This window comes from Betta splendens, chromosome 16 (assembly GCF_900634795.4).
Source record: "Betta splendens chromosome 16, fBetSpl5.4, whole genome shotgun sequence".
Lineage (NCBI taxonomy): Eukaryota > Metazoa > Chordata > Actinopteri > Anabantiformes > Osphronemidae > Betta > Betta splendens.
Window position 1 is genome coordinate 691940 of NC_040896.2, and position 25217 is coordinate 717156.

At 38.1% G+C, this 25217-nt stretch overlaps 3 protein-coding genes across 12 annotated transcripts in view; 1 reads left to right on the forward strand and 2 right to left on the reverse strand.

Annotated features, from left to right (window-relative positions):
• Positions 1–10784, forward strand: part of fbn1 (fibrillin 1) — a 64472-nt gene extending 53688 nt beyond the window's left edge. For 5 of the 8 annotated variants that reach the window (XM_029128809.3, XM_029128811.3, XM_055503519.1 and 2 more), the window contains 16 exons: positions 2414–2566; positions 2645–2707; positions 2807–2926; positions 3056–3175; positions 3283–3405; positions 3905–4036; positions 4768–4893; positions 5399–5605; positions 5703–5828; positions 6094–6216; positions 6686–6802; positions 7743–7871; positions 7969–8088; positions 8587–8818; positions 8895–9081; positions 9235–10784. In XM_029128809.3, coding sequence (XP_028984642.1) covers positions 2414–2566; positions 2645–2707; positions 2807–2926; positions 3056–3175; positions 3283–3405; positions 3905–4036; positions 4768–4893; positions 5399–5605; positions 5703–5828; positions 6094–6216; positions 6686–6802; positions 7743–7871; positions 7969–8088; positions 8587–8818; positions 8895–9081; positions 9235–9621 — 2465 coding nt within the window. In that variant the 3' untranslated portion in view covers positions 9622–10784. Of the gene's footprint in view, positions 1–2413; positions 2567–2644; positions 2708–2806; positions 2927–3055; positions 3176–3282; positions 3406–3904; positions 4037–4767; positions 4894–5289; positions 5606–5702; positions 5829–6093; positions 6217–6685; positions 6803–7742; positions 7872–7968; positions 8089–8586; positions 8819–8894; positions 9082–9234 lie in introns of those variants that run through there. The other 3 variants (XM_029128812.3, XM_029128813.3, XM_055503522.1) reach the window with 3 other exon arrangements.
• A 207-nt stretch (positions 10785–10991) lies between these two features.
• On the reverse strand, positions 10992–14128 carry dut (deoxyuridine triphosphatase). 2 transcript variants are annotated; one of them, XM_029128824.2, is made up of 7 exons: positions 13906–14128; positions 13130–13286; positions 12832–12923; positions 12596–12640; positions 12413–12487; positions 11217–11287; positions 10992–11095 (listed from the first exon to the last, which is right to left on the reverse strand). In XM_029128824.2, the coding sequence occupies exons 1-7, from the start codon at positions 14027–14029 to the stop codon at positions 11039–11041; spliced, it is 621 nt and encodes a 206-aa protein (XP_028984657.1). In that variant the 5' UTR covers positions 14030–14128; the 3' UTR covers positions 10992–11038. The 2 variants fall into 2 exon arrangements, with proteins under 2 accessions (XP_028984657.1, XP_028984658.1); XM_029128825.3 differs by lacking the exon at positions 13906–14128 and having other exon boundaries at positions 13130–13847.
• Positions 14129–14621: 493 nt separating this feature from the next.
• On the reverse strand, positions 14622–24260 carry slc12a1 (solute carrier family 12 member 1). 2 transcript variants are annotated; one of them, XM_029128816.3, is made up of 26 exons: positions 23504–24260; positions 22360–22500; positions 21917–21992; positions 21537–21632; positions 21076–21215; positions 20874–20984; positions 20704–20797; positions 20423–20550; positions 20264–20348; positions 19871–20028; positions 19684–19791; positions 19482–19605; positions 19236–19337; positions 18973–19128; positions 18795–18894; positions 18573–18684; positions 18183–18323; positions 17584–17690; positions 17388–17470; positions 16969–17091; positions 16318–16440; positions 15899–16010; positions 15677–15763; positions 15441–15576; positions 15245–15312; positions 14622–15160 (listed from the first exon to the last, which is right to left on the reverse strand). In XM_029128816.3, the coding sequence occupies exons 1-26, from the start codon at positions 23759–23761 to the stop codon at positions 15025–15027; spliced, it is 3105 nt and encodes a 1034-aa protein (XP_028984649.1). In that variant the 5' UTR covers positions 23762–24260; the 3' UTR covers positions 14622–15024. The 2 variants fall into 2 exon arrangements, with proteins under 2 accessions (XP_028984649.1, XP_028984647.1); XM_029128814.3 differs by having other exon boundaries at positions 20686–20797.
• Between the last annotated feature and the right edge of the window lie 957 nt (positions 24261–25217).

Consider the following 25217-nt stretch of genomic DNA (forward strand, 5'->3'; position numbering starts at 1 on the left):
TTCAGCTTTTCAACTTTTAACGTTATTTAACTTTTTTCATCGTTTTTTATAATGGTCGTCTATGGGAATCATCGTTTAACTTTTTTGTCAACTCCCCTCTTTTCATCAGCGTCTATCATCGTCATAATTTGGCGTAGAAACGTCATTTCAACTTCAAAAGCGTCTATCATCGTTCAACTTTCTCTTTGTAAATCAGCGTTGTCGTATCTTATACTTTTCGACTCGTGAGCACTTAAATATGGTGTGGGTTTTTTTTTTATTTTCAGCTTTTCCATTAGTGTGTATTGCGTCAGCTAGAGTGCGTGATGTCACCGCTAGAGTGCAAGGACTCGTTTTTTTAAGACAGATCTTCTGTCTTTAACTCATCACTACAGCCACAATTTTCACTCTATCAACGTACGTATTTCAGTAAATCGTAGTCATACTTGTCTTCTTTCTAATGATGTGTCTGGCTATACTCTCAGACCTATACTTTAGTCGCTATCGACCTCAAAGCGCAGAGAGATCCTGAATTTCTCCCAAAAACTATAATGATAATTTTCGGCAGACGTCTGGGGAGAAAAACAAGAGGAGACATATTTTGAAATTGTGACTGTGGCTACAAACTTTTTTTCCTCAAACATAAAATTCACACCATTTGCTCATTGAAGCCTTGGGACTCATAAAATGAAATATTTTTGTGATAACTATTATGGTTTAGCTGGAACAAGCCTGTTTATACAGGATGAAACTCTGCTTTTAAAGAGCAGAGTGAGCTTGATTTTCCTGCCTTTCGTCTTGATGGCGACGGCGCAGCTGCAGATTTCACTGACAGGTTAAACTGCTGATGCTCAGTAGACAGCAGTTCCATGCTTATTACTGGTTTTATATGATTACTATATTGGATTGTGTAGTAATTAAGCACACACTTCCTCTAAATCCTTTCAAAATAAAAGCACCAAGCCAAATAATTAGCTTTAACAGCATTATTTCTGCTTTTAGATGGGTAATTATGACTATTTAAAGATAGATTAACAGTTTAGTAATTACCCACACATGCTTCCTCTACATCCTTTCAAAATAAAAGCACCAATGCAATTTATTAGCTTTAACTGCACTGTTTTTGCCTTTGTATGGTTAATTATGATTATTTGAAGACTAATTGACAGTTACGCTATTACCCCCACACATTTCCTCTAAATCCTTTAAAAAAAAGCACCAATTACAATTTAGTACCTTTAATGGCAAGATTGATTAGACAATTTCTGGTTCAGAATACTTACCAATCGTTAATGAGACTATTTTAAAATTCAGTAAATAACCACCCACACTTATTAGGGTGCTTTTATTCTGAAAGGGCTTAATCTAAATCTTTTGTTTTAATAGGGCTATTCTTGCTGTTGAATGATAAACACCTTTGTCAACTTTTTAATCTTTGACATCTTTTTACCTTGGTCAACTTTGGAATTTTTTTAATCGCCATCTTTTAATCTTTGCCAACGTTTTCTCGTTTTCATCGTTTTCATCGTTTTGCTGTTGTCAACTTTTGGACATCAGCAGCTTAATCAGCGTTTGGCTTGTTGCGGCAGCAGATCAGCTCTACCACGTAATTTCTCGAGAAATTACTTTTTCTAATTTTTCTAGTATTACATTTTGACATATGTACATGGATGTGCCTATGCATTCACATACCAAATGTTTTAGATATATTTCCTGGAAATGCTGACGAATCAGTTTTATAGAGTATAACAACACCAGAACACACCTGGTACATGTATGTGAACCAGGGCATGCATGATCTTGTTCAGAAAAGCTTATTTGTGTTAAGTTCAGTGAAGACCAGACCAGACTCACCTACTTTCTTCATAGGAGAATAGGTGAGAACTTGCCCAGTGTCTGCCGAGTCCAGGAGGACCAAGGGTCCCCGTAAGCCCTGACAGAAAGTGACTGACAAACACCAGTCATTGTTTGGGTATATTGCAGGTTTAAAGAAATATATTTGATATTAATATGAATATTATATATAGTATAATAGTTGCAGTCGCAGTTGCAGACTGGGTAAAGCATATCTATCCCTCATTGACCATGGCAAGTAAACAAGTCTCTAAATATAGTTAAAAGGCTTTGACAGCTAAATAGTAATAACATGAGAAATCATTAACGTCACAGAAGCTCAAACCCTAGGTTGAATGATGGAAATGTTCTGTTGCATACACTTTAAATTGCAGTATAATCTATCTAATTGCCGAGGAATCAGCATCTCTGTGTCTGTTGTGTTGTTGACTGTAGCTTCTTATTCAGTAGACAAATGTTAATGGTATTCGTCTAATGTAACAAAAAAAATTAAAAAATATTAAAAGAATTTTTTTGATTGTACAACCCTCAATTTGCTTTCTGCAGCTTTTGCTCTGTGTTTATGTATGTTAAACGTTAGATATCCGCGAGAGCTACTGCTACACCAAGTTTGAAAATGGACTCTGCCTGGCTGCAAAGCCTCAGAACACATCCAAAATAGCATGCTGCTGCACTGGGATGCCAGGTCAAGGCTGGGGAAACCCCTGTGAGATCTGTCCTATTAAAGGAGAGGGTATGTACACGTCACATAACACAGTCATAAATTGCTTGTCTTACATAATAGTATTATTGCCTTTTGATGCCATTACAGAGAAGTACATTACTCTCTGTCCAAATGAGGGCTATCAAGAGGGAGTGGATGAACACCCAAAAGGTATGTGTGACATTAAAACTCAACTTTCATTTTCCTGCACCTTTGCTACAGTTATGTCATGTAACACGGTACATTTCATGGTATGTCTATTACTTGTAGATATTGATGAATGCATAAACGATCCTTGCATTAATGGACAGTGCATCAACACGGACGGCTCGTTTCGGTGTGAATGTCCCATGGGATACCGATTGGACATTAGTGGAGTCAGATGTGAAGGTCTGTGTTTCTTTGTTTAGGTCTTGTTGTTTTCTGATTGTTATCTTCCTCGAATCTCTCTGATTCATCCGCTAATAGATGTAAATTTAACATGTTTTATTGTTGTTCGTGTGTCTATCCTGAATACAGACACTAATGAGTGTGACATTGGCAATCCCTGTGGCAATGGAACGTGCAATAATGTCATTGGTGGGTTTGAGTGCTCGTGTGATGTTGGCTTTGAACCTGGGTCAATGATGACTTGTGAAGGTATATCAAAAGCAGCTGGGCATGGCCACTTCAGTCATGCCGTCTTTATACTACTGCAATGCTTTATACTATACTACTACTGACTTGTTGCCTGTGCCTTTGTCCAGATATCAATGAGTGCTCCCAGAATCCCCTGCTCTGCGCCTTCCGCTGTGTGAATACGTTTGGCTCGTATGAGTGTAAATGTCCTGCAGGCTATGTGCTACGCGAGGACAGGAGGATGTGTAAAGGTACTATATTAAAATATCTTACTCATATGCACGCAGGTTTCTTGTGCACTGGAAGGAGCTGGTACAAAACATGAGCACCTCATGTAAACAGGGTGGTCCTATCTATAAAGTTACATAACACACGCTCTCTGTAAAGGCCTTTATCTCTGACAATCTTAAAACACTCTCTGGTAACTGTAACTGGTGAGTCACTATTTACACTTCCTCACTCTAAGATAGCTTGAATATCACAGCAGCGGTTGTATTTGGAAGAACGTGCTGAGATGAGAGGAACCTATCAGAGTCTGTAGCATCACTGTTTATATTAGTGCTCCAAACAGACCACCAACTCTCCCACTCCTTGCCTGTTGCACTTGACTGATTAAACTCTCAAGTGCTTTCAGTATGTAGGAGTGCATATGTTACATCACTGGTGTAATAACTGCACATGTGTACAAATAGACGGCTTAACTCTTTTGCATCCTCTTACATGTATTATAGAATGCTGCTTGCTTTTCAGATCAGGATGAGTGTGAAGATGGTGTAGATGACTGTGCCAGCAGAGGCATGACCTGCAAGAACCTAATTGGCACATACATGTGCATCTGTTCCCTTGGATACACACGCCAGCCCAGCGGAGGTGGCTGTATTGGTAAGATTATCATACAAACTTTGGCTTTATGTCACACACAAACGTCAAAGGCCGACACGCTGACTTTGACATTAACTAGCGAATGGACCCAATTGGATAGACTGAGACTCACTTAGGTAAACATGATACTTTTATTTAAGTAACAAAAGAACACAACAAAATAAAGTAAAAAGCAATCAGCAGAGATGACCTCGAAACAGATGATGAACCAATCAACGGACAGCACATGAGAAACAAGTCTTTAGTTGCTTATATGGCAAAAGTTGTACGTAATTGAAATTATTAGACCAAACAGGAAAGCAGCAGAAGATGACAGGAACAAACAAGTACAAAAAGGAGGACCAGACTGTAGCAGAAAGATATCTGTACATTACAAGTTTAATTTACTCTTTACTGCAGCTACATTGTCCTATTGTGGATATGTGTTACTCTCAGACTAAATACTTGAATAAACAGAAACTAGAAATAAATGCAAAAGAGAATCAAATGTTAAGCTCCAGAAATCAGGTGGTTTGTGAAAGAATGTCCTTCTTGTTCTGTTTTATACCTTTATGCCATATTTTTACTGCTCTTGTGATGAATGGTTTGTTGGTGTTTTAATTCTTAATGATTTATTTTACTTTCCCATTTATCTTTGTGGTTGGAGTATAAAAAGCACTTTGTGCTACATCTTATTCTATGAAAAGTGTGAATATTTCTATTTTGTTTGTAAATGTGTGTGTCTATGGTAGATTTGAATGAGTGCACAGCCAAACCAGGCATCTGTAAGAATGGTCGATGTGAAAACACAATAGGAAGCTACCGCTGCAGGTGTGACCAAGGTTTTATAGCTACTCCCACGCAGACTGAATGCATTGGTAAGGGCATTTACTTGGCATGTCTTGCTTGCTGTGATTTGACTTCCTTTACTTAAGTTCACTTGAGTTTTATTTAAGTCTGTTGGAACCTTAGTTTGAACCCCAAGTAAACCCAGTGTGTCAGCTTACGCTGCATACCAACCTTTTTTGTGAGTGAGTGTGTGTGTATTACCAAACTTACAGACCTACTACTATTATATTGATATAGAAATGTTTAAATCTAAATCTAATAAGTTTTGCTAAACACAGTGAGGAAACCACCAGGGAGACTGTTCTATGTATTTGTGGATATCTTACTCCTAGTGATAGAGGACTGTGGGTAATCTATTTATGTCTCTATTTCTATTTCTATTTCTATTTCTTTTTCTATTTCTATATCTATTTCTCTGAGACTAGTTCCTGTCCAGGTGGTTTGGTCTGTTCTTCTTTGGCCCACCGCTCTTTTTCTTTTTGTCTGCTTGTTGGTAGCCTTTACCTTTCTCTGTGTGTGTATCTCTCCCCCCAGATAATCGGGAAGGCTTCTGTTTCACTGAGGTCCTGACCACTTTGTGTCAGATGACTTCTAGTAACAGGAATCTGGTGACCAAGTCAGAGTGTTGCTGTGATGGAGGCAGAGGCTGGGGAACCAATTGTGAGCTTTGCTCTCTGCCAGGGACTACCCAGTACAAGAAGATGTGTCCTCTGGGCCCTGGCTACACTACTGATGGCAGAGGTGTCTTACTCCTAAAGATAGTGTACTTGAGTGTAAATTAACTATTACTGTAAACTTTTTAGATCTGTGAACAACTAATATGCTTGTTTCTGTCCAGATATTGATGAATGCCGTGTCATGGGCAACTTGTGCAGAAATGGTCAGTGTTTGAACACTTTAGGGTCTTATAGCTGCACCTGCAAACCTGGTTACACCACTGACATCAGCAGCACCCTCTGTGTGGGTAAGACTTATTCTCACCTCCAGCACTTAACCTTTTAGGGTCTCTATTCCTGCCATTCCTCCTGTCTAGTAAAGACATGAAACTATGTGGACTCCCCACACACTCTGAAAAATATAGCCCAGGTCTTTCTGCCTCATCAACTCCTCGTATGGAACTTTTGGCTATACATAGAATCAAACTCTGGGTCTAGCTCACTCTCCCTCTCTCTCTGTCGCTCTCTTTATGTCCTCTGTGTCTTACCCTCACTCTTTCCTCCTCCCACTAGATGTGGATGAGTGCATACAGGCACCAAACCCTTGTAACTTCATCTGTAAGAACACAGAGGGAGGCTACCTGTGTTCCTGCCCCCGTGGATACCTCTTACAGGAAGATGGAAAGAGCTGCAAAGGTGACACACAGAAAATCAGAACCTCAAAATATTCAGGATTGCTGCTATGCAGGTTAATTGCACTTCTAGCTGGAGTTCGCTTTCAGGTTAGAACTACTTGAGTGACACAGTTGAAATAGTCTGTTCAGGCCCTGAGACATAATGCATCTGTCTGTGTACCCTGTTTATCAGTATTGTTTATAAGTCAAAACAATTGCGTACATTACACTCATCTTGATTTATTATAACTCTTGTTTCCCCCTGTACAATACCCCTTTGTGTGCCTGGTTTCTGGTTCATTTGCAGTTCATTTCTAGGTCAGTGACTGTAGGAGGACTGGAATTTTACTAAAAAAAACAGCCCCCATACGGTTCATGCAGCAGTCTGATACAGCTCAGGCCACTGTACTGAATATTTAGCATAAAAGCAATACAACTGTGCTAGTTCCTCTCTTATTTATTTGCATTTATTGTAAAACTTTTTTTTCCAGATCTGGATGAATGTACGACCAAACAACATAATTGTCAGTTCTTGTGTGTTAACACCATTGGTGGGTTCACATGCAAATGTCCTCCAGGCTTCACTCAGCATCATACTGCCTGCATTGGTAAATATACACATATAGAATATAAACAATGATTTTTTTACAGGCTGGCTTATAACAAACTCTTAAAGAACCCGCTAACATTTATAAACTCTCCAATCAGTTAATAGATATCACACTGAACTCTGAACACTGAATTAGACTGGAGTCATTTATAGGCACAGCAGTTTAGCCAAGCTTTGTTATGGAACATGCAGTAGATTGCCATGACTACCACAAGCTTTTTTTCCAGACCATAAGCTCCCAGGACCTCTCATCAATTCAGGCATTCTGATGTGTGTCACAGAAAACACTAGTTTGAATCATATACTGTACCACTAGCTACTACTGCTCAGTGTACAGACAATGTGGGTCTCACAGAGCCACTAGCTCCTTCAGGGCAGATGTTAATCATCTAAAAGCACCCTTACCAACATGAATATTTTTCTATACTTATTTATAAAATCAATAATAGTACTGTGCCCCTTATAATACGGCAGGTTGCGGTTTTTCAGTCATGCTAATACTTACTTACAAAAAGGTGGCTTACACATGTTAACAATTTTCACCAAATCTAAAGCTAGAAACAGAGAAGACATTTCAAAATGTCAATCAACTGTAAAAACATCAGTAAATACATTCAACAACTGACATTTTAAGACTACTGCTTTGATCTAAGGCTACAGATCAGCTACGAATAGACACAAATATGTTTGTGGTGTTTACAAAACTTTTCTAAATAGAAAACTCATATATATTAATTAATATATAATTTCTAAGATGTCCATATGTCAGTCTGTTATTCTTAAATTCAAAATGACTGTTTATCCTCAAATGATTGTTGTCATTTGGTTGGAGATTAAATTCTCTCTTAAATTCCCATTTACTAGAAAATGATTCAGGACATCCAGGCTAGGTTATAAGCAGCTCGTGTTTCTAACCAATTTCCCTCCTTTTTGTGTAGACAACAATGAATGTGCAACAGACCCCAATCTCTGTGGCTCCAATGGTGTCTGCCAGAATTCTCCAGGGAGCTTCAACTGCGAGTGCCAGCTTGGATTTTCATTAGACTCCGGTGGACAAGCCTGCGAAGGTACTGTATGAATACAGTTCATACTGATCTCAATGAAGTGTATGAAGTGATTAATTACACAAATCAGGCTTTTACAGTAATGTTTTATCTGCTGCAGATATGGATGAGTGTGTTGGCAACCACAGATGTCAGCATGGCTGTCAGAACTTAGTGGGTGGATATAGATGCAGTTGTCCTCAGGGGTACCTGCAGCACTACCAGTGGAACCAGTGTGTGGGTGAGTAAGACCATACCACAATGTGCTTTTCAGGTAAACAGGTGACCTAGCTAAAATGCGTACAGTCCAGCCTTGGTGTTCTAACTGAAATCTCACTTACATTTTTTAAACTAGTTATTTGCCCTTTACCTCTTTTCCACTATTCTTTATAAATATTGTGTTTAAAAAGCTCATCTGCTCTTGCTGTGGTCATTAGGAGATGATAAGCAAGGACAATATTATGTTAAACATGATCACTAATAATCTACTTCTAAATGTTTAGTTCCCAATTTATCCTTATCATATTTCAGGTGTATCATATTTACACAAATGTAAAATAACTAAGTAATGTAAATGTATGTAAATTGATGACACCTTAATAGGCTTTCTCACTATAGGGAGAACATGAGCTATTTGTGCTGAATGTGCTACATTTGGTCAGAGAAGCCTTCTCCAGTATTGTTTGTGCCCTTTAATTGGAATGACCCCATGTTTTCCCATTCAATCCCTTTAACGTAGATGAAAACGAGTGCCTGAACAGCCAGATCTGTGGGGGAGCGTCATGCCACAACACCCTGGGGAGCTTCCGTTGTCTCTGCCCTACTGGATTTAACTATGAGCAGATTAATGGAGGTTGCACAGACATTAATGAATGCTCTATTAGCCAGAACCCCTGCAAGTTTGGTTGTTCCAACACAGATGGGGGCTACCTTTGTGGATGCCCCCCTGGATACTTCCGTGCTGGACAAGGGTATGTGAATGAAGGATTGTGTGAAATCTGTGTGCAGACATTTTTATGTTTACTGATGGTTTTGTCTTCATCCCAGACACTGTGTCACAGGTTTGGGCTTTGCTAAGAGCAGCTCTAGTGATACACAGGCAGGAGGAGAAGAGGATGATAACTCCCTGTCTCCTGAGGCTTGCTATGAATGTAAGATCAATGGCTATCCCAAGAAAGGACGCAAGCGTCGCAGCACTAACTTAACAAAGGATGCCCCTGTGGAAGACTTGCAGGTACTTTGTTTTTATGCAGTAAACCAGACTTACTGTAAGTTACCACTGAGAATAGTGAGGTCATGTTTTCTGTATTATTAGGAAAACTTGATTTTTTTAGGCATTTTTATTAACTATTTACTTTATTTGTTTTGGATCTTGTTTTTTCCGCAGCTGACTGAGATGGACACGGTTAGTCTTGCCAGTGTGGACATCGAGGACACCCTGCAGTTACACGTGAACATCAGGAACTTGAGTAATCGTGACCACATTTTAGAATTTACCCCAGCCTTATCTACCCTTAGTGACCATGTACGCTACAGCATCGACTATGGAAATGAGGAGGGCAACTTTAAGATAAACCAGAAAGAAGGCATTAGCTATCTGCATCTGAGCAAGAAGAAGGCCCTCTCCCCAGGGGCATACCATCTTCAGATCAGCAGTGTGCCCCTCTACAAGAAAAAGGACTTGGCTGAGCTGGAGGAGCAACACGATAAAGACTACCTCACAGGGCAGCTGGGAGACATACTGAAGATGAGGGTTCAGATAATCCTCCATTAACTATCCTAAGACTGAGACAGGCAGATGTTGCTGGCAGCTACTAATCCAGGGTCAGGCTAACACTTCCCTAAAGGTCAAATATCTCTGACTCTGGGTCAGTGGTTAGGAGCAACTTCTTGCTCCTCCAGGGAGAAGGGCTTGCCACCAAACATACAAGAATAGGGTTGAGGGGAGGGATTATGTCATTTGATTGCCAAAGATAATTCTACATATCCTAGATGGAGTTTCTCTATAAACTGAATGAAGCAGTATGACTTCAGTTAAATGCAGGACACGCAACATCAGCTTTGAGTAAAGCACTATTGTGTGTGTGAGTGGTTTTTCATTTTAGGGTTTTTTGTTTTATAATGAAATGAGGAATCAGGTGCCAATTTGATAGACATGTGAACTGTAGAAAGAGTTTTTGTGAACTCTGTATGAGTGGAAATAATGGTGAGTCCCGATAGTCGGAAATAATATTTTTTTCTCCCCTCAGGTAAATGACTAACCCAATATGCATACATTGAAGTAAACACATTTCTGCTTCCAGCAGTATTAATTTAATGAAAATAAAAACATAAATGCTTATGTGAGGAAAGGAACCCACCATGAGCTATTGAAGTGCAAGCATGTATGGTTGAATGATTCCTACCTATTTAAAATAGGTTTTCCTCCAGAATAAAAGAACGTATAAAGAATGATTCATATCTACTGGTGCTAGCAACACTACGACATAGACGTCTGAATGCACTGTATTACTATACAAAACTCAGTAGTCAAGATATGATCCCATATTTTTACAACCGGTAACAGCTAGCTTCATAGTCTGCTCTCTTCTATACTACATGTAAATTGTGTTTATACAATAATAATCAATGCCACTTTTATTCTATGAAGCTTTTGCAAACTAGAGGGAGCTCATGGAATGTGGGCTTTGTAATGGTGCTTATAATGACCAACTACTTTCTTTGTAAACTGTGTATACATACATACACAAACACATACAATGGTGATGCCAAACCTGGGCCTATATGATTATGCACTGAGGTTTTCATGGCCACATGTTCTCTCACAAGTACAATCAGTGATGAGTTGCCATAGACCAGCTTGATACCAATCTGTTCTGTTCACATCAGAGGGTTTAGTTCTAAATTTACAATAAAAAAACTTTTGTTGTATATGCATTTACTGCTTTCCCCTTTATTAGGACTGTCCCATTAGACCCATTAGAGCTAAGTTTTGGTTTGTGAATTGAGATATGGTTGTGTACTGGAGGGAAATTTTGCCTTGCACTGCCCCCAAGTGGAGCTTTAAAAAGACTACTACTAGAAATCTAGACTGTTACTGAGTATATGAGCAGCAGTCACAATAAAGTCACCCAACTCTGCAGATACAAAAAAATAACTTTATTAACACATGACTATATGGTCAGGAGCATTTAATTGTGTCCAGTTGATCCAAAGCCTCCAGCTCCACGATCTGTCTCATCTAGTGTCTAAAAGGAAACAGCGAAACAGTTTTATTACAATACAATGAGTGACTTGATGGTTAACATGGAAAAAGGATACAGTTACATAGATAAAGTAAATGTATGAGTATGGTATTAAGCTTCTTGCCTCTTGCTCCACTAGATCTGGGTAGCAGATCTTCTCGCACAAAAGCTGAGCCACTCTGTCGCCTTTTCTCACTACAAGACAGAGGAAGAGAATGCCAACATTTGTAAATATCATGTAAAAACAGTTGTTGTAATGTTGGAAAACTATCCATCTATGTGAATGAGAATTGCAAAAAGTCGTAACCATCCATCATTTACCAGGTGAATCTGATAACCCCTACAGGTACAGGAAGGATATTTTAAGCAGATATGCTTTTACACACACACACACACACACACACACACACACACACACACACACACACACACACACACACACGCAAAAAAGATTCTTGCCCCTAATAAAACTTTATAATTTTTAAGTATTATATACATGAAAAATCCAATTTAAAATGGTTGTGTATTTTTAAATAGACATCACGCAAATATACTCAAACATATACTATGTCTACAAAAAAATTAAAGTAGCCTTTACTTAAAATCTATGAAACAAGTTCAACAGTAGGGCTATGCAATTCTATTACATTCCATTACAAGTTAAGGTTAAGGTAGAATTTTACACATAAAGCTTGCGTTTTCTTTAAATACTGTACCTGATGTACAGGTGATGACGATATGGAATGAGGAGTCATATTAACATTAACTGTTTCATCAGTTTATGGTTATGGGAAATATCTGCATAAAATAAGACATCGATAATTTATTATCTTGGGGAAGTTTTGTTTTGTGATGAAGTAGACTGGGCTTGAACTGACAATCTTCAACCTTCTGCTGCTCACACTAAAGCTTTACCAACTGAGCCACCTGAGCACTACCCATGGGGGAGCAGGTTAGTTGCAGAGACCACAATTTCCCCAAGGGAATCAATGAGGTATGGCTTATCTTATTTTATGTAATTATTTCACACAAACACAAGGCTTATATATATGTAAAATTGCAATAACTTTGTTATTCTTTATTTAAAAGGCATAACCCTAACCTGAATAAAATACCTTACATTAAACTTACCTAGTATTTATGTGATAAGATTACATGGGAAATTGATATGTAATTAAATTACATAAAGTTTGAGGTTTTATGTCTGATTATGTCTTTGAGTGTGACCAGTGCTTACTAAAAACTAAATATCATTACTTTCTCTTAAACAAAACACAGGGTGACATAGAAAAATGAGAACCTTTTATACCAAAACTATACCTTCGAAGGTCTCTTTGCTGAAGTTGAAGAGCACAACTCCCAAGTTTCCTCTATAGTCTTCATCTACAACACCAGCTGAAGGGAACATAAAAAATATTACTCAAAGTAAACACCTAGTTAAACAGAAGCTGTTGACAAGGATCCTTGAACAAGGAAGTCAAGAACACAATGACAAGAACTCACCACCAACATCAATGAAATGTTTTGCTGCCAATCCAGATCTCGGGGCTAAGAAGAAAAAAAATGTGTCTTGTTTCCACAAATTAATGTAAAAAAATCTGTAAACAGACAATTCTAACCTAAATTTAACTGCACTGAGGAAAACGTGGTGTTTAGATAAAGTACAGAAGTGACTTTATATCACAAGACAAAACATTATGCTAACCCAGAGCTGCAGGGCATACAAGTTCAACACTCACCCACTCTTCCATAGCAGCCATGGGGAACTGCTATCTGAATGTCTGTCTTCACAATGGCCTTGTCCATGGAACCAATGGAGTAATCATATGCACTGTACAAATCCAGAACATTAGGTTGATAAGTTACTGTACATGCTGTTACAAGTACAGGCAGAAGTGAGGTAATTATATTCAGTCTCAATAAAAACGTTTATTATACCAATGTACGAGATAAAATGAACAAAAGTTTCAGGCACACAGGTCACATTATTGTTGTTACATAGGCTGCTCATGAAGCGCTCAGTCAACTATTACCAACCTGTACAGGTCATATCCTGCAGCTTTAGATGATCCTCTGGTCGGTGTTGTAGCATGATTAGAAAGCCTGGCGAATCTGAGGACAGGTCTCTCCTCTGTAAGATTTGTTTCTGTCCGTGGCTTCTTTGATGGAGACACTGGAGCTGCATCTGTAACTTCTAGGACGGGCATGTTGGCAGAGTTTTCTCGGTCAAAGGCGTGCACGAATTTATATATGCTATAGTCAAATGATTTGCCAACTAATCTAAAAGACCATGACTAGAGTTGACTACAGTAACGTTACGATCCCAGGACTTGTACTACGCTCTCTTGGCGCGTCTACTACTTGGATGTACGAAGTTCCCGCGCTATAAGTGCGCCAAATTAGCTCCGCCTCAAAAAAAAAATCTCATATATAGTATTGCACTTCACAAAACACAAAACATTCATCATCACTACCAAGTTGTTTTATAATGCTTAAGCATAACATTTTTAATTAATAAATCGACTATAAAGCAAGCATGGTATGTAATCATAACAACGCTTTCGTCATAACTTCATTGTAGTCTCGCGAGAATTACTGATGTAAACAACCACAGGCCTTAATAAAGCTTTACTAACGTAGTCCTTCCGAGTGATACATATTCCTGTGTTCTTGTGTTGTACACATCCAGGAAACAGTAATTTAACGAACTAACAGGCAAAGTGTACAATTAGAAAAAACCCTGGTAATCTATGATCTCTACCGTCAATTGTCCATTGGCATAGTAGCTTTAGCCATCCTAGAGTCGTGCTTGCCTTTGTTTCGAGTGCATGACTGAAGATGAAATTCTTTTCCTAAATTATATAGCACGGAATCAGAAGAGCATTTTAGCTGAAGAACCCCTATAAATCGTCGTATCATGTTGTTGTTGTTTTGCATGCTAATTGCTAACTCCTAACTGCTTTTAATCAAACGTCCTCTCGGATTGCAGTGGACGTCGTCGCACTTCCTTTTCCTGCTCCGCCCCGTCTGCATCTACCGCCACGGTAAATCCAAAAGAAGAAATGTATGAATACATTTACTTGTTTCCTATTATCTTCAAGCCATGGCATTATTCTGGGGTAATACACGAAGTAGTATGATGTAGGTAGGTATAAATTCTTTAAAAATGCTAGCATATACAGAAGAACTGATTTCATAAGCTTTAGTTTAGCTTACAGTATTTATTTTTTATATACACATAAACAATATAATAAAACAGGTAAAAGTATCGTTATAAAAGCATCGAATATACACATTGGTAATAATCTATGAAAGGGTAGCTGAACTAATAAAGTCCTACATGTATTATATACATTTATTATACATTTAGAGCAGCAACAGACATAGCCATTAGTCTAACCCCTTGAAGCAGCTTTTTGTCTGTGTATGAAGCTGTTTATATTAGAATGATGTGATGTGATCTTCTCATATATTTTCTCTACTGCTTTCTATCTGGTCCTTAATTCAAATTCACACACACATTTATGAAAACAGTGTCAAGAAATGTGCTTTATTACACTGTTATGGTCTCGCAGTGGAACAGTTACAAGTTCAATTATTCATTCATTCAAATCATTTAAATGCTGGTTACCAGTGTGTAATTGAGTATAGCCTAGTTTAACATAGAAACAGGAATTTTCTCAGCTCATATCAGACCAATAAAGCTAGTTAATAGCAAATTATTGACAATGTTTAGGTCTGAAGCCTTGCTGTACTTTTTGCTTTGTGGAGCTTTTGAGTAAATAATTATTTACTTTATCATAGCCCTCGGTAACTACAAATGAAATCATCCAAGTTCTTGTATGCTTTTCAAATATGGTTTATGGTTTCCATTTATCTTTTCCAACTTCCTTCTGCTCAGTTGCTTAGACTTAGCAAAAAGCCCAGGAAGCTCAGGAGTAGAAAGTAAGCACGCTCTTGTGGTTTCCTCTAATGAGCAGCGTTGGTGGAAGATTTGTTGTCAAAATCTCCAGCCAAGCCATGTAGAGGTAATCAGATACAGAGTCCTTACGAGCAATGGGCATGCTCCTGCATAAGATAATGGGACACAGTATTTCAAACACTATTTCCTCCAATGTAGCAATACATTAGCTGGTAGTTAGTTAAACTTACACAATGATAAGATTGGCTGATTTAGAGTGTTCCTGAAGCACCTCATTTAGTCGTATCTGAAGGCTGGTCTGTAAAGAAGCAACAGCAGTTATTATTGAACAAGAACAAAATGTTTAATAATGAAGATAAAAAAAATAAATCTTCAAGTTAAGCCAATACATTAAGCAAAAAAAAACATTTGTATGTGTTGGTTTACCTTATCCTCAAATAAGTTCAACTCTTTGTCAGTGATTTTGTCAGGCTGCTCTCTCTCCATGGCTTCAGCCTGAGCTGTATCTTTTGAGCCCTCATGCAGACGGAAAGGCGCGATCATTTCATCAAACCTTCTAACGCTGGAGGAAAACAGATAAGAAAATGCCTGACATGAAACAATAACATTTCATTAGTTTTATTTGTGTATTTTTACTCTAAAAATTGTTACTCTACAACTACCTCTCAGGGTTGGGTTTCACATGGATGTCATCAATAACCTTTAACTCACTATAGGCAAACCTAAATTTGTTTAATAGAGACTTCATCCTGAAAGACATATCAACCCACACTTGATATAAAAATTGTAAAATGCAAAATACTGTGTCCTATGAAGTAATTTTTGAAGTAGTTTTTAATCACATTAATTTTGCTAATTTGAAAATGATAACGTTTTTTACTCACTCCTCTTTATCCAGGTCACTGCGTTCAGGCTGTCCTGCAATGAAAACCCTTAACTTACAATCTTTCCACTTCCTTCTGGTGGTGAGGATGTAGGGGAGTAGCAGGGTAAGACCTGGGAGAGAAGCAGTGCACTTTGTTTTAAGTCTAGTGTTCTTTTTTTCTAATATATGTATTTCATTTTTGCTGTCATGGAAAGAGTTTAAAGGCCAAATAAAAATTTTCAATGAATTGGTGGACAAAGCAGCCTATTATAATTCCAGTATCTCCTCCTGCATGAAGAGAGTCAGTCTAGACAGAATTACAGTATATAAGTTATTATTAATATTAGAAAATATATATGGTAGAGGGCCTATATTGTGTTCCTCATTTCTTTTGTAATACCTTTTATTCAATTATGTTATCAAAGTTGTTACACCTACCTCCATCATCAAACAGCCACCACACATCAATAGTGCCTTTAGGCTGTTTCCTTTTGAACTGAGTACTGGCCTCCAAAAGCCTTTCGTTCATTCTGGCCATCTGTGGCGGTTGAGGGCTGCACACTGAGAGAGAGAAAGAAATATGAGAAAGTGCAGGAGAGGAGAGGAAGATAGAGCGTGGTAAGGTTTACAGTGGAAGTAAAATATGCATTTACATTAGATCGCTTGTCCAGCAAACGATGTGGGCTTTGTGGCTAATTAGAGCAGTTTTTGGGGAAGACCTGGGCTGATTAGAAGACATGGCATCCATCCCATATTGGACAGAGCCTCTCTTCTCTCTAGTAACATGGCCATGATGCTTAGCCTCCCTACTCTGTGAAAACTCAGAGTGGAGCCTAGGATGCAGAGTCATAGTCTTATACACCTCTCTGCATGTTCTCTACAGCCGCCACCCCCTCTTAGTCTTAGTTTTCGCATACTGTGTCTGCTCCTCACAACTACCTGACAGAAAGTGAAATAGTTACCCTTTTTCTACATATTCCTAGAGAGCGCACACTCCTCTATTGATGGATTAATGTTTGCTTTAAATAGTTTGGATTGTAGCCTTTTGTAAATTTTTTTGACAAAGACAGCCTCGTTCTAGGTGTGTACCTCTGGTTGTTAGCACTTGCTGGGAGAAGTTTCTGGACTTTCTGAACAGTCCTTTTGGTTTCTCCATGTTTGTCATGTCATTCTCCAGTTCCTGATGTTCCTTTGCTACCCTTAACATCTCCTCTGAAAGACAAAATGAAATTTCTAATAAATGTCACATTTTTTACATAGGTGGCACTGTTAACTTAGATATTATTTCTGCATCTCAATGTATCTGTTTGCCAATATTTAATATTTAATTAATATTATGAATAAATGTTAATAAAATTATTTTGTATTTTTTTTAATATGTAGTCTTAATATTTTTTGCTTTATTTGTTCTATGCTAGTGTATCTTATTTTCTATCTTTCACACAGAAGTCCACAGAAGTTATAATGAATAAAAACTGCAACAACAAAAACAAATGTTTTAATATGACCTTCCGCTTCAATGATGTGAGACACATCAAGTCCCTGGTTTATTCGTAGCATCACTGTCCCATACTCGAAGTCAAAGGCATCACTGTCAAAGAAAGACATAAAGAAAGAATGGTAGTTAACATGCATATCGTCCAGCTTATCCTGTACACTATACAGGCCATTACAGTTATATTTCCTAGTGTGTTTGTGACTTACTGTAGTACTCCCACGTAATTGTGCACTGCCTCTGCACCAGCCGTCCTCCAGTTTTTCTTGAATCCTACCATTAATGTGTTAGGCCTCATGCGGCCAAGACCAGAAGCCTTTAGGTGAAATCAGAACACACACAATAAAGATAAAACCCTCTATCAACTGGAAACTTCATAAAGTTTCAAAATGTCCCAGGCAAAAGGCATGTGAAGGAGTTTTACAGCTAGCTATTAACACATTACTCAGCAGATCTCACAATGTCTACTAGGACTCCAGTTCAATACAAAGTTAATCAATTATAACTTTTAATCTGCTGTGCTTTTTGAAGTGCCCATTCCTGACAATGAACCAAGTCCTTATCTCAAAGGTACGATAGCCAGGTGTGTTTGTTGTCTCCTCTTCTTCCTGCAGTAACATAGACCCTTATTGTCTTAACCATTGTCATAACACTAGAGAGATACCTTTACTTTATTGTGAAGAAAAACTGGCTTTATAGAAGATTCTGCAATGTTTAAATGTGTCAATATGCAAGTTATACATTAGTTAATTGATTTTTCAGGGTCAATGTTTTTTTTCCACATGTTATACAGTGTCATAACACTGACCTGCAGCAGTCTCTCAACTCCTTCCCTGAAACTGTCACTAGCCACTGCTGTATAAAAAGCCTTGCGACTGGTCGTTCGAAGCCACTGCTGGTTCTTTTCCATGTTGGTGTTCATCTCTTCAACAGACTTTGTTCTCGGGCCCTTGAAGAAGCAGAAGCATAAAACTTGGTGTGAATGTGTTTCATATTTTTTTTTTTTATTGTAAACAACACAACTGACCCTAAATAATATTTGTTTGTTTGGTTTTGTTTAGATTAAACAGTATTTAATAAAGAAAAGTGATAAATCAATATGTCTTGGTATTATTTTCAAAAGTAAGTTCATCCATCTAATATCCATATCTAAACCTCTTCTCATGGGGACGAATATTTTACATTACAATACATTTACCACAAACACTTCACAGATTAGACAGAGTCCAAAGTTTTTCGAGAAGGAATGAGCCAAGTCTAGGAGGGCTGGTCTGGACCGTGCTGAAGCTGTCAGTACCAACATCTGAGGCCTGACAGAGATATACAGGTATACAGGGATTTAAAATATGTCTTTGTCTGTATTGTATATTTGTATTACATTGTAGTGTTTTTTTATTTGCAGCTACAGAATGGCTTTTACCTAAAGTTCTTGACATGATCCTCTACACCAGACAAAGACAGAGCGTTGTTGACCGCACTCACATACGTTACTGCCTGTGTTGACGAACCCCAGTTCACAGCTGGAGAGAAAGGAGGTGAAAGAGTGAATGCTGGAGTTAATGTGCTTCTAAGCATTTGAACCTGTCAGTACCGCTTACCTGGTTTTTTAACAGTAACATAAATGTAGAGAAGGATTTCAATGCCGTATGTAAGAAGAGCAGCCCACCAGTTGATAACAAACATGACAACACAACAGAGCACTGCACCTAACAAGGAGAGCCACATGTTGTAGTATTTGTATGCTGGTCTCCAACCTTCGAAAATAAAGACAAATTAGAATGTTACTATCAAGGAAAAATCAACTTTGAGGCAATATCTCATCTTGTTTTAATACATCCAATCACTTAGTATAGAGATCCACCTGGAGACTTGGCATAGGATGCATGGAAGCAGGAGAAATTGATGAGAGCGTAAGATGCCAGGAAAAAGTTTGAAATGATTGGAGCAATCATGTTGAGATCACCTATGGAAAAGAAATTTTTTCGCATAATGAGATTCACAGTTGTTACAGTGGATTTGCTTATCAACCTAAAATAAACAAAAGTGTCAGGTAGTTGTAAAGACAAGATGGTGTTATGGGCATGCCATAAAAGACAGCTGAACTTACCAATGAGAATGAAGGCCACAGAAATAACAAAGGTGAGGACATAGCCACGGATTGGCTCGTTGTTCTTGCCATATCCCTTGGCAAAGAAGTGCAGAGCCTTGTAGATGTTGTCCTTGCATAGGGCCTGATGAGATGGAGCTTTGGTCATAAGTCATCTGTATTTTACTTTAAACATACCAACACACAAACTTGAGTTACCAACCTGAAAAACCTTGGGTGCACTGACAAGAGAAGCCAGGGCTGAAGAAAGAGTAGCTGAGAATGTTCCAGCAATGATGAGGGGGCCGAACCCAGACACCATGGTCATCACCTGAACCACAGCCGAGAAAAAGAGATGGTTAGACAAGAAAAAAGATAATGGATGTGAAGTAGACTTTGCAAATGCATACCTGGAAGTTGTTCATTAATCCAAAGTTGCATTTTTGCACGTCACATGAAGAGAAATTATAGCCAAGCTCACAAGCAGCCATGGCTGAACCGTTACATGATACACCTGGGGTAACAAGATCAGTTGTGTTTCCGGTAGCGTCACGGACGACAGTGGCAGCTGATCAGACGAAGAGAAGAAAAGATGCATTGCATATGTTATAAGACATTTTATTTTAGGATTGTTATTAGAAAATGTCTCATGAATGTATTAGAATTAGGTAAAAGTATAAAGGTATATATATATATACCAATGAATCTTCTTTATCCATCGAGGCAATTGTGTCTAAATTTCTACATTTCTAAAAAAACATGATATTAAATTTTATCCATGGAATAATAATTAATGTGCTTACAGACAACAAGGCCCACAGCCAGGTAAGTAACACCAGTAATAAGGATGGCCAGCAAGGTGCCTTTAGGTAATCCTCCTTGGGGATCCTGTGTTGAAAAGTTTCAGTCATTACAGTGGTTTTATAGGCAAGTGTTTAAATAAATAGATAATGTACATGTACCCTTAGGTCTCCAGAGATATTGGCTCCAGCCAGGATTCCTGTTGCAGCCGGGAAGAAAATGGCAAACACTGAAAAAAAGGTCTCGCTGTCTCTAAAATCTGGCAAGAAGTTCTCTGAGAAGACTTTTGCTGTGACAAAGAATGAAACATGGACGGTCGGAATGAGAGGAGAAAGTGGACAATGCTATATTTCAAATATACACATTTTTAATCCAATCATCCTTTTTATACGGGATGATGATTGGTTTGAAAGGCATGTCTTACGGTTATAACTGAAAAAACCTTTGGATTTTTTATCCAAGGTTGCAGGAATGAATGTTCCTACAAATACATTCACTATGGCCACCAGCAAGATGATGAGCAGAAGAATCTGGGCCTACAGAGACAGAAAAAATACATGATTAAAGGTAAGATAGCATCTTTTACCACCCAGCATAATATAGGTCTGTGACCTTGGCCTCCCATTCCATCCCAGCGATAGATATGCCAAGCAGCAGCACCACCGTGATGCACCCAATGATCCTGATATCATTTGTTTCATCCACCATGATGGCAGCGTGTTCCTGAGAGACAATAAGAAGGCATAGATAACATGACGCAATGTATTATTTCAAAAGTAAATTCTTGTCTCCAATTCATTAAAACACAACAGACCTTCATCAAGTCGACCACTGTTTCAGCAAATCCCACCACATACATTGCTACAGCCACAGCATTGGCAAATGCAAAGATGAGTCCAATAGACCCACCAAACTCAGGACCCAGACTGCGAGATATTAAATAGTAGGCTCCTCCTAAAATGGAAAAATTATCATGGTAAACGATTAATTGAAGATGTATTGATTTGCGGACAGGATCAATTAGTGGACTGGATTAGTGGATGATGTTGATGTTTAGATTCAGTTCAGTGCTTTTGTGTACTTATGTATTTATACACATACAGTAGTCATCCCATTTTGAGTGTCTATTATCTCAGGCTTTATACATTTATAAACAATGGTTTAAGTCTGACACTGACACTGACAATACCCACATTAGAAGTTGGTCAATAGTTAATTTTGTAATTTTGGGACTCTGCTTTTCAAATTATATGTGTTGACCTTGCATTGACTCACCTCCTCTGACCACACCGTTAGTACAAATGGCAGACATAGAAAGACCAGTGGTGGTGGTGACCACACAGCTGAGACCGACAACCACAATTCCTAGACCTGAAATGCACATAGATAGCAGTAATAATTACTTATCTGTTCTATATTTCTTGTAGATAGCCAGTCACAAAATGCTAAATGTAACTGTTTACATTTAGCTATTTTCGTAACATCCCTCTTAGTCCTCCCTCTGGTCACCTTTAACTGCTACAACCAAAGCTATTACCAGTTAAAAGATTATTAAGCTATCAACACACTCATGAAGACATTCACGTATTTCATCTAGCTCTTTTTCACTCACTCTATCTGTAATAACTTTGTACTGTACCCTGTGTTTCACTCACCCCAGCCAGCCTGACCAAAGACCCAGGACAGACGGATGAATAGCATAACACCCCATATGTTCAGCATGCATCTCACCTGTGGAAAAGAAAATTAATTTCATCTCTCTTTGTTGATCAGTCTGCCCAGAATCTCTTTGGACTACATCAAATACTGTATATGGATACAGTTATTATTATTATTATTATTATTATTATTATTATTATTATTATTATTATTATTAGTAGTAGTAGTAGTAGTAGTAGTAGTAGTAGTAGTAGTAGTAGTAGTAGTTGTTGTTGTTGTTGTTGTTGTTGTTGTTGTAGTAGTATAATTATTTATTTATATGATGGATGTACTCTGTGGTTGAAACTTTAGATTTTCTGACCTACATGTATGACATCTCCATTTGCCAGGTCACAGGTCTGCAAGCAGAGAGGTCCCATCAAGACCCAGCATAACTCACCAGGACACCCTTTATCCAGCCAAACTTTACTGCTCCACTGTTGCTGTCAGTGGGAAGAGCAGACTCCAGATCATCAGAGGGGGTGTCGTCACTCTCGCGGCCATTGTCCTCCAGAGTGTCTGGCACAGAGATCGCTCCATTCTGCAGGAAATTTTTGTTTTAATATGTAAGTGGGAGGTAACAGGGAAGAACATTGTCAATTAGAACAAAGGCACAAAGTGTTAGTGTTAAAAAAACACAAATGTCTGATTTGTTTTTGGCTTTTCCTACTCTATGTTACACAGGAGATAATTTAGATAAGACGATGGAGCCAGGGTGCTTTGATGATGACTGATATTGCATTTACTGATAGTGCAAACTGTCTGTCCTTTAAAATGTACAATAGAAATGAAAGAAAAAAAGCTAACTTAATTTTAACTTTCTATGAAGATTAATGTGACTGTAACTATTTTCCTGGCACTTACATCCTGACATTTGACTAAACAAGACCTGATATGTTTAAATTCTACTAAATCTTTGCAGAAACCCTTCGGTTGCACTGCCAATAAGGTGTATGGATGCATTCTATTGACTAAATTTATTCTACTACATGAGATTTGTGTGTTTTAGCAAACCATTACTAAATTTAAACTACCACTATCAACATCTACTATGTCCATGATAAAATATTTAAACTTTCTTAAAATGAAGTGACAACTCATGCTGGAAACAATTTGTTATTTTTCCTTAGTTGAGAAATAGCTCAACTTAATGGACGTTATGACCTCAGTGACATAGCAGTTAAACTGTTGTGTTTGACTGATGACATTTTAAAAGCTTTTTTTTACATATTCAAGTAAAGAGATAATGATTAAGCTGTGTACATGGAAAAGGATGCTGTTAAAATGCTTACACAACTGTAACACATCTCATTTCACTTTTTCTTTAAACTAAATGAATAAAGTCTGGAGATCAGGAGCAGCACAAAACCTGTAGTTACAGAGTCAGTGATTTACATTTGGTACTTAGGGAGAAAAGCAGGTATAAGGTTCTTCCTGCACAAGGTGAAGTAAAGGACAAACATGAGTAGTAGAGGGAGCACCGTATGTATAACAAGGAAAACAGAAGGACAAGACACAAGAAACATTGGCACAAAGGCACTTACCTTCTGAAACACATTGTGGAGCTCCTGCAGTGATGGTCGCACAGCCCGGTGGCCGCTCACACTGCCTGGATTCCGATAGAAGTCAATGCTGGGCATTCGGTCCAAAGTGTCCCGACCGAAGACACTGATCACTGAGGGCCGAACTACCCGGTGTTCCCCATTTGAGAAGTTGGACTCCTCATAAACAGGTGGTTCATCCAGGGTGGAATCATAACTGGGGTTAATGTGCTCCCCTTCTTTAGACTTAAATCTCTCCATCAGATCAGTGATTCTCAGATTTAATCAGCGAGCAATAACAAAAACTATTGAGCGCATAAATCTTCAGTTATCCAGCAGCGTTGAAAAAAAAGCAGAGCACTGCATCAACTGGCATTCAAGTTTGAATGTTCGTGTATTGTTTAGGCCAGGATTAACTTTATAGAGTGCTTATCTGCTACTCTAAGCTTGTTGTGTGTAAGTTAGCTTTATGTCAGATGTCCTGCCTTTATATTCTGCATGCCAGGGTCATATACTGACTGCCAGCCATTGGACAGTTCTCTGGATCAACCCTCAGAAACCTGAACGAGGGGTGTCACATGTCCTTGCTCAATCCTAGGGGACACAAAGGCCTTGCTTAACGATTAACCAAGTCATAAAAACCAAGTGAAAGATAAAAAAGCTCATGGCCTGAGTTCTGAAAATTTGATTACTAATATTATCTGATGTGCAGAGAAGTAGCACATGTTGTAATGTAGCAGTTCCAGACAGTTTTGATGCAGATATAATAAAAAGACAAAGACTGAGCTAATATCAGTGATAAAATGTCATTGTCACTACAGATACATAAACAGTAGGATAAATAAGCAGATCAAAATTACATAACTAAATTACTTTACCAATAAGATTTTTTATAACTGATTTTAATGAAGGTTGTCACTACTGAGTTCTGCCTCAAAAAGCAATAGGTGTGAAAGTTGACGGGTTGGATGTAAAGCAAAAGAAAAGGCAGTAGTCAGAAAACAAGTTAATATGAGACTATGAATTACAGGAACATGCCAGAGGCACTTCTTTACAGCCGCATAACTCTTAAACTGCTTTAAAAAAAAAACTCTTAGCAGGTAAACTTCCTCATTACTTTCAGACCATTATGATTTATGCGCTAATGACTTGAAACCTGACCTTGGCTATATTACGGGTAAATATTCCAGCACGTGTTTCTTGTGAGGATTGACAGGGGTCTTTGCCAATTGCAGTGTTTATCAGGTTCAGAAGACAATGGTTGTTACAACTTTCTAAAACAATGATACAAAGAAAAATGTTTGTTTGAAGTGGAATTACCTTACCTTATACACCCTTCTGTCCTGTTTATACTTTTCTGCAATAAGGTCTGCAACTAGTTATTTTGTTTTGAAACTATTGATAAATACCTTTTCAGATTATAAGTTTTAGTATTTTTTTTTCTTGAGTTACATCATCTTTGCCCCACTGCCTTGTGCCCTATAAGTAAAAAGCAGATACTAGCAGATTTTAATCCAGATACTACAAATATCTTAAGGGACTCTGATACTCTATATAAAAAGGTGATAATAAAGTTACTAATATCAAGCGCGACCTATTCTCTAGTCCTGTGCTTTGCCTTACAGTAGGTTCACTCTGTCAGAGACACATTTATAGAAACGGAGCTGTCTAATAAAAATATGTCAAATGTAAATTAAACATTGAGTTTACATTTCCT